We start from the raw sequence: 9600 nt of genomic DNA, 5'->3' as shown, positions 1-9600 counted from the left end.
ACCTAATTTCCAGTTTACCAGGTATCAAATATGGAGCCCTGTATTACAGAAATTTAGAAATGGACAATGTTGCTGCTCTAAAATTAGCCAAGGGGAGTTTTGAGGAGAAAATGTGCATCTCCCACAAAGGAATTTCTGAACTACACTGGTGGTTATGTAACCTTGAGAGCAGTTTTAATACCATATGTTGTCCCCCAGTAGAGGTAACTTTGTATTCAGATGTATCTCTCCAAGGGTGGGGTGCAGTTATGAATGATACATCAACAGGTGGGATGTGGCTACCCACAGAAAGCAGGCATCACATAAATTACCTTGAGTTACTTGCAGCATTTTTTGCTCTCCAGTGTTTCCATTCCTCCTTTTCTGGCAAACATGTTAAAATTATGGTTGATAATACCTCTGCTGTTTCTCAAATAAACAACATGGGTACATATCATAGTGAAGAATATAATTCTCTTGTAGTTCAGATCTGGGAATTCTGCATTTCACACAACATCTGTTGGCTTATAGCTGCCCATATTCCTGGTTCCTCCAATGAAATTGCAGATGGTGAATCAAGGCATTTCCATTCCCAAGATACCGAATAGATGCTCAACCCTGAAATTTTGACTAAAGCCCTCAAGACCCTTAACTTTAGCCCAGAGATTGATTTATTTGCTTCTCGATTAAATAAGCAATTGCCTATTTTTTGCTTATTCAGACCAGACCCAGGAGCATCATTAATAAATGCTTTTACTATTTCATGGTCTGTTAAAAAGGTCTACTGTTTTCCCCCTTTCAGCTGTATCTTACAGGTGCTACAGAAAATCATTCAGGATCAGGCAACTTGTGTGGTAGTGGTTCCTGACTGGCTCACTCAAGCATGGTACCCTCTACTGACATCTCTCCTCAAACTTCCTCCAGTCAAGCTTCTCCCCTCAAAGAATCTACTGAGACTACCAGCAATGCCAACAACTGTACATCCTCTTCACAAAAACACGACTCTTCTTATTTGTCTACTCTCTGTCAACAACTTAAAGGACTAGGATTCACTGACCAAGCCATCAAAGTTATCTCTGCCTCATGGCGTGGGGGAACAACCAATCAGTACCCGAGTTTATTACGAATCAACTTAAAGGCCTGCTCCCAGTTGGCTTGTTAGCTCAATTGGTAGAGCGCTGCACTAGTATCGAAGAGGTCAGTGGTTCCAATCTCGTACAGGCCTGATTTTTTTCAGGTCTGATTTTCGCTATTGCATAAATAGCGCTATCTACTGCGAAGGATCGTGCATCATACGTATTTAATACCGCAGTTCAAAATATATGAACTTCATATATTCATTGTATCTGATTTATCATCACGGGTTTATTACGGATCAACTTAAATGCCTGCTCCCAGTTGGCTTGTTAGCTCAATTGGTAGAGCGCTGCACTAGTATCGCAGAGGTCAGTGGTTCCAATCCCGTACAGGCCTGATTTTTTTCAGGTCTCATTTTCGCTATTGCATAAATAGCACTATCTACTGCGAAGGATCATGCATCATACGTATTTAATACCGCAGTTCAAAATATATGAACTTCATATATTCATTGCAACTGATTTATCATCACGGGTTTATTACGAATCAACTTAAAGGCCTGCTCCCAGTTGGCTTGTTAGCTAAATTGGTAGAGCGCTGCACTAGTATCGCAGAGGTCAGTGGTTCCAATCCCATACAGGCCTGATTTTTTTCAGGTCTGATTTTCGATATTGCATAAATAGCACTATCTACTGCGAAGGATCGTGCATCATACATATTTAATACTGCAGTTCAAAATATATGAACTTCATATATTCATTATATCTGATTTATCATCACGGGTTTATTACGAATCAACTTAAAGGCCTGCTCCCAGTTGGCTTGTTAGCTCAATTGGTAGAGCGCTGCACTATTAGGTGTTACGATTGACAGCCAGCTTACTTTCGACCAACATGTTGAAAATCTATGCACAAAGTTATCACAGAGAATTGCTGTGCTGCGAAAAATAAGACGCTTTTTGCCCATTGATCAAAGGAAACTTTATTATAATGCTATGATCAAGCAGACAATGCTTTATGCATCAACCATATGGACATCTCGTTCTGCTGAGAATTTGCAGAAAGTCTTTAAACTTCAGAAACGCGCGGCACGTGTAATTCTCAGAGCTGACACTAAAGCGAATAGCGTACAACTGTTTAGGAAATTGGATTGGGTTCCATTCTTTCATGAAGCAAAAGTAAATAGGTCACGAATGGTGTACAAACGATTGTCTGGGGACTGTCCACCTTATATGTCCCAAATGCTCGTAAGAAATGCAGACATAAATGAAAGATCAAGCAGACATGGACAACTAAACCTCGTCTGTCCCCGATTCAAACGAGAGTCAGAGGGAGGTAGGTCTTTCACAGTATCGACCTCACACCTCTGGAATACCTTACCACTGGACATAAGAATGAAACCTACTATCAAATGTTTCAAGAAGCCATGTTAGATTTTTTTAAGAATAGTTATAAACGATTAGAACATTTTATTTTATAGTTTTTATAAACTTTGTAATTTTAGATTTTTAGCTCTTGATCTTTTTCCATAATTAATTAATTTTTAATCTTTTTCAATAATTATTTGTAATATATTTTAAGAGGGCCACTGGTTTGTCAGTTTTATACTGTTATGTGTTTTACCCTCTTTAAATAAAGTTGATTATTATTATTATTATTTTTATTATTATCGCAGAGGTCAGTGGTTCGAATCCCGCACAGGCCTGATTTTTTTCAGGTCTGATTTTCGCTATTGCATAAATAGCACTATCTACTGCGAAGGATTGTGCATCATACGTATTTAATACCGCAGTTCAAAATATATGAACTTCATATATTCACTGTATCAAAGACACTGTTACCTCAGTGGGTTGGTCAAATGAGATTACTTTCCAACATTACTATCTTAAACCAGTCAACAATGCATTCAATTTTGGTGACCCGATTCTGTGTTTGGCTGACACCAACAAGTGATCTTACTCAAAAAATTTTTTCGTAAAATTTGACTCTTCTTTTATTATGAGTTGTGTTAACATTATCATGTTGTATTACACAAGTGTTGCGCTTGCTGGCAACTAATAAACCATGGTCATATAATGTTTAGATAGTTTTTTGAAATACAATTTCTTCTAATGATGCCTCTATGATTGCTCTAAAATCTTGTACCAGTCCCCTCATGACCTGGGCTGATGATGAAATAGAATTGGAAATTAAACGAGACTTACCTGTAAGTTGAAGTTTGATTGTAATTCTATGAGTCATCGGCCAAGAGTGTAGAGAGTGGTACGCCCACCCTATTTGCAGTTTATATCCCCCCCCCCCCCCAGTGTGGCCCTCTAAAGCCTGGTTGATGCATTGCACTACTCTCTCTAGTACCACTCCCTACACTCCTGGCTGACTCATAGAGTTACAATCAAACTTCAACTTACAGGTAAGTCTCGTTTAATTTCCAATTGTGTAAGTGTTTTGTACCTGCAGATTGCATACGTCACAACCTTGGCAGAACCTTTCAGCAACATATTTCTCTGTATTCTTTCGCCATAGTGCTAGAAAGTGAAATGAATGGTGATAAAAACATACTGAGTAAGCAATTGGAGGTCTTCTCAAAGACAAGAGTGAGATACTTTGCAAGCTCCTAGCAAACACAAACTACCAGTATGCAATTAGCAGGGATGGTAACACACCTTGTCTATGTTCAGATGCCATGAACAAAACTAGTCATAACTGGCCACTTTGAATAAAGATGAGTTTGGAGCCCTATCAACTGACCTTGTTCTCTTCATTCTTCTTAGAATGGTCTCTTATTGACTTCTTTAGATGTCCTATTAGTTCTCCTAGACCTGGAAAAATAAGTGAAATTAATTAAGGATCAATTGAGTAACATTACTTGGGAATTGCATGGTGCTGTTGTAGCTCCTGCTGGTAACACTATAATCACTATTAAAAAAATATATCTTTATAATGATACCAATCATACTGTTGTAATAATATGGTAATTTTGATACAAAAAAAAATTACAACAAATTAATTTCATTCAATTGTAGTCAGTTATGCCCACATGATTGAGCAACCTAAATGGTTGGCAGAAACTTAAAGGATCCTAGTCAACCATTGTGTGCTTGGTCTGCCATTTTCTTGTTTTAAAGTGAGCCTTCTCTACCAGTGTAGATAACTCCAGCCATATATTTCTCCAGAACTTTTTTCAGGTATCCTTTATTATATTTTGAAACTCTGTAGGTTTTTTCTTCTTTTTTCTTTTTTTTAAATGTGGAGAGCATTGCAGTTGTTCTTAAGATGTGCAACAGTCTTCTCCTAGGCGAATCCTTTCTTTATGCCTGTAAAAGGTGTTGAGGGCCCAGCAGGACTCCTTTCAGGCATTAACTGTAATATGAACAACTTTCTTTGCAGTTGCCCGGAAGCATGGTTGACTAAGATCCTTGCGTATATAAACCATTTTCTCCACTGTCGTCCAGAGGCACGGTTGAAAGTTTTGATTTCATCACATTGCCTTCTTCATGATACCACTTCATCATGCCAACTGACTGTGTTTATAAAATATTGGATAAATGTAATACAATGAATCTCTTGACAATAGCACCCTGGGAAGGAAAGAGGGAGGGGAGTACAAGAATGTGGCAACGGTAGAGAGTTTAGCCTTAAAGAAAAGAAAGGGTGCAACATCATATCCCTATTTATTTTCCAACAGACTGTTGTTGAGAGGTTACTTTTAGTTGGCATTTGGAACACACTTTATTAATTATTGCCTTTGCAAAAAGGTGGCCATGTCAAGGAACTGGCTTGTAGTTATGGTTTAACTGTACATAAGCCCACATGTGGTTGTTAATGTACCTTTCCTGTAACGTTCACTTTCCTCATACACCTTTTTTCTGTTCCAGATTTCTCTTGAAAGAGCTTCGGGGCTTCCCCAAACCTCATAAGCTCTGGATATTTAAATAAGAATGAAAATTCTTTGTTAGATAAGATGTTAAAGATAATTAACCTAAAAGCAATTTCAATATCACAATATAAGTACTAAAAATATCTGATGTTACTGGTGAAGTTTAGGATTTATTTGGTTTTGTTTCATTGGTCTTTTATGATTCTTCATAACCTTAGCCATTTTCTTAAAAAATCAATACAAAAAAAAGGTTTCCCAACAACAAAATTATAAACATTAATTTCTCCCAAGTTTCTACCTATTTGCTGTTTTTTCTTCCCAATTCTTATAGCCTCCTTGTCCTCTTGTACCAGGTGTTTTTCATGAAATTATAAATTAATCATTAGGTAATAATTGTATCTTATTAATCAAGCACGAGGGCTGTACTGGGAGAATATCGGCCCGAGGTCTTGACAGTATGGACTGAGCGCAGCGAGGTCTGTACGAAAAAGACTGAGGGCCGATATTCTTCCAGTACGGTCCCAAGCAAGCTTGGTTAATAAGAGATTTATTATACAACTGAATTTTAAAGGGACACAAGTGTGGTATCATTCGGGGCCAATCGGGACAGTGCCCGGTCCAATACTTAGAGAATATTGGACCGGCAATAGAGCAGTTTGATTGGTTGATTTTAGTTATTGGCCCTCTGACTGCCCGAGTCGTGTTATAATATTGCTAAGTAAACACTGTGTCTCATAAAAACTCCTTTGTACAGCTTTTGTTTGTTTTGTTTACTCTCTAACTGATGCTCTAACGAATTAGAATATACATGCCTTGGATACCTCTAATTTAGATTCCTTCTGGAGGACCAGTCTGCTTACCAAGAGGTATTATTTTACTTAGAAAGAAAAGGTAACCATAGCCAAACCAGAAAAGACTACAATAAGTTAACCAACTCTTCTGCCACAATACAGTGACAAATGTTCATTATTTACCTTTTTTCCACATCTGATTTTAAATAACAAACATCTGGAGGTTGTTGTGGATCACTATAAGCACTTCGCACTGCTGTTGTCTTGACTCCCTCTAAATCACTGAAGGAAGAAATCAACAAACCTCACCCACACTGCCATTACAATTTGGTATATTTCTATTTATTTGAATAAAAAATTAATTGTAAAGATGAAATAAACAATTTTTAATAGAAGAGAAAAATCGAGTTTCCAGATGTGAAAGCGTGATGCTGTTAGTGAGCTTCTATGTGCTAGCTGATGTTTGGCTGTGTAGCCGCGTGATGCAGTTCCAGTCAATACCCACTAATTGACCCTTGCTCACCATAGTCTCCTGTAGCTCAGTGGTTAGAGCATCTGACAAGATCACGGAGGGTCGTGGGTTCAAATCCCATCTGGAAACTCGATTTTTCTCTTCTATTAAAAATTGTTTATTTCATCTTTACATGCTCACTTTGGAGGCTGGTTGGCTACATGTGATGCTTTAATGCATGTGATGCTTTAATGTGACGGCGTGATGCTGTTAGTGAGCTTCTAGGCGCTAGCTGATGTTTGGCTGTGTAGCCGCGTGATGCGGTTCCAGTCAATACCCACTAATTGACCCTTGCTCACCATTGAGTCTCCTGTAGCTCAGTTGTTAGAGCATCCAACTAGATCACAGAGGGTCATGGGTTCAAATCCCATCTGGAAACTCGATTTTTCTCTTCTATTAAAAAATTAATCGACCCACAATCAAAAATTTCCATAACATATCATTGTACAGAAAGTGTCACTCACAGAGTGAGAAACTCATCTTGCGCCTCCCCACCATTTTAAGCCAATTACAACAAAAGAAAATTTTAGTGGCCAGGATTCACCACAGACTCTTTTATTGAAGCTAAAACAAAACAATTAACTTCTTTGAATTCCACAGCAAACATTTGATGACTAAGGTCAAAATAACAACATATAACAATTACATATTACTTAAAACCAAGAGCTGATGACCCCGCTTTGAACTCAAAGGCTAACTAGATTAATAACGTTCTAAGAGTGTTTGCCAAACAAAATGATCGGAAAATAATCTCTCATCCTAACATTACTGGTAAACATCTAAATTCGAGCAGCGTTCATTTAACTTTATCCGGAACCAAGACATTTTCTTCTGATTTTGTTAATTATGTTAAAAATATTTGAATTCCTTGAAGGAATTGCCGTGTCTTCTGAGAAAACCACTTCACGTGATCAATAAGGTTACTAAAGATAGTCCTCTAGATTTTACCAACAATTTTTTGCCTACTAAACGTGGTTTTAAAATGGCTTCTCTTAACATAACTAGTTTAACTAAGGATATCAATGAACTTAGAACTCTGCTTGCCAATTATCCTTTAGATGTTATTTCTATTAATGAAACGAGACTTGAACAAGGTACACTAAATTCTGAAATCTATATACTGAATTTATGCTGATCGGCTCGAGACAAAAGCTAAACACTCTAATTGCTTCTCCTGTATTGAACATCAGTGGTACTCCCACAAACCAGGTATCAATGTCAAAATCTGTGGGTGTACTCATTGATGCAAACCTTACATGGGGCAGTCATATCGGAGAGTTGGCTAAAAAGGTTGCGTTTGGTATTGCAGCTATCAAATGAGTCAGACAATTTGTTCCCCCAGCAACACTACATCTTATCTACAAAACCTTGATTCAGCTGCATTTAGATTACTGCAATGCTGTTTGAGGAGGCTGTGGCGTAAAACTAGCAGACAAACTTTAAAAACTCCAAAAACTCCAAAATCGTCCAGCACGGGCTCTAACTTTCTCAAGCTATGACACAGATGCAACGCACCTGTTCCAAAATTTAAACTGGAAAAATTTTAGTACTCAGTGTAATATCCAAAAAGCCTTAATGGTTTTCAAATCTCTCAATGGCCTTTCTCCTGAGTACCTAAGTTTGAAATTTATTGCTCAATCTCACACTACTTCATACACTCTTTGAGATTCTGTAAACAAGTTAACTATTCCACAGCCACGCACAAATTATCTCCATAATAGTTTTTACTCAGTAGTGCTGTGTTGTGGAATAGTCTTCCCGAAACATTAGAGCAAGCAGAATCTCTAATATATGTTGCAGGTAATTTTTTTTCTAAGGTAAATTTTATTTTTCACTCGGTACAATTTTTTAATACCGTGGTTCAATAAAGATTGAAAAAAAAAAAAAAACATAACAGAACTTAACAGAGTGACATTCCCATGTTATCCTTTTGGAGTTGATGTCAGATTTTAATATCAGGTAAAACATTGTTGTTTATTCAAGGTTAATTCTTCATTTCCAGGGACTGAGTAATCATGGAGACAGAAGACAAAGAGAATCACACCTCGGTACAAGATTAAATAACCGATAAGAAGATTAAATTCAACTGCAACATGGACAACTGTAAGCCAAACAGGCATGTTATGCTGTATCATACCTTGGTTTAAGAAGGTAGTCACTCATCGCACGGGTAGCAGAAATAAATGTATTTTGATAATATTTTTTATCATAATTGACATCAGTTGGTTGCATCTTAAAAAATCTCTTTGCTCGCTCTCCTACAAGAATCAAAATAAAAGATAAAAAGGTAAACTAGGGAATCATTACTTTCTTTGTAAAACAGATTGTGCAGACCTTCAAGTTCATGAAAAACTTGCAAGCATATACATTGATGACCCCTTTATAGGCCACTGAAGTTGACCTTTGACTCACCTCTGCAAAAAAGATGCAAAGTACCTTGTTTCAATGGGTTACTGTTTAGACTTAAACATAGCAATGTAACCAAAAATTTATATTTTCAAAAATAGAGAAGCACCATCCGCTAGCATACAAATTTTAAAACCAGTGTTACATCACGTTGGGGTGTACAAAGATGGCATTTAAAAGTTGAGTTATAAGACTTAACAACCCTTCACTAGCACATGTTCTATTTTCATTGAGGTAATGTTACCTTACAACTTCTCAACATCATGAAAAGACCTGCTTTTCACTTTTTAAATATAATCTTCTTGTCTGAAAATAGATGTAATGCCACTCCAAAAACATACACTAAGTGGTGCGTACCTTTGATTGCTTTTTTCCTTGAGGACTTTTCTTTATCACTTTCATCCGATGTCCCCTCGTTGCTTCCATTGGATCCACCTTCATGACTTGAAATACTTCTCAGTTGTCCAAATCTTTCACCAGTGAAGTATCTTACAAACACACCACTATGTAATCGGTGTCTCCTAGAGCATTCTGTATAATGTGAAAATCGATTGGAAAAACTCAAGTAGATCTCTAGCTGGATCCGTCCTTACTTTGCGAGATTGTCGTGGGAGTATCTGATAGCATAATGGTTATTGGCTTTAAAAAAGTCAGTATCAGTTATAAAACCAGCAATTAAAAGAATAAAACCAATAAACCCTAAATGACATCAAAACAATCTACATCATACATGAAGCTGAAAAATCATGATTTCACGACCTCGTCACTATACCTCTGCATGGTGTCAACTTCTCATTGAATCCAACTTTATACCAGGAAGAAACATCTTTCCACTGGAAAATGAATCCTATCCTCCTACTCAGATGAGAACATTTCCACAGCGCTGATGACATTTCTTCCCGCTTTCATGCCCAAGTTATGATTTCCAAAACAAAACCGTACCTGTTTTACTTAGGAACC

The 9600-nt window shown here is 37.2% G+C and overlaps 1 protein-coding gene across 1 annotated transcript in view; it reads right to left on the bottom strand.

Annotated features, from left to right (window-relative positions):
• The window catches only part of LOC111324154 (proton-coupled zinc antiporter SLC30A9, mitochondrial), a 24182-nt gene extending 14582 nt beyond the window's left edge, over positions 1–9600 (bottom strand). Inside the window, exons 1-7 of the mRNA XM_022927660.2 lie at positions 9413–9600; positions 8998–9171; positions 8372–8492; positions 5907–6005; positions 4884–4975; positions 3804–3874; positions 3507–3580 (exon numbers count right to left, since the gene is read on the bottom strand). Of these exons, the coding sequence (XP_022783395.1) occupies positions 3507–3580; positions 3804–3874; positions 4884–4975; positions 5907–6005; positions 8372–8492; positions 8998–9171; positions 9413–9533 (752 nt within the window). The 5' untranslated portion in view covers positions 9534–9600. The remainder of the gene's footprint in view (positions 1–3506; positions 3581–3803; positions 3875–4883; positions 4976–5906; positions 6006–8371; positions 8493–8997; positions 9172–9412) is intronic.

The sequence above is a fragment of the Stylophora pistillata genome, chromosome 9 (assembly GCF_964205215.1).
Source record: "Stylophora pistillata chromosome 9, jaStyPist1.2, whole genome shotgun sequence".
Lineage (NCBI taxonomy): Eukaryota > Metazoa > Cnidaria > Anthozoa > Scleractinia > Pocilloporidae > Stylophora > Stylophora pistillata.
Note: the sequence above shows the minus strand (reverse complement) of the source record. Positions and strands in the feature narration are given on the sequence as shown.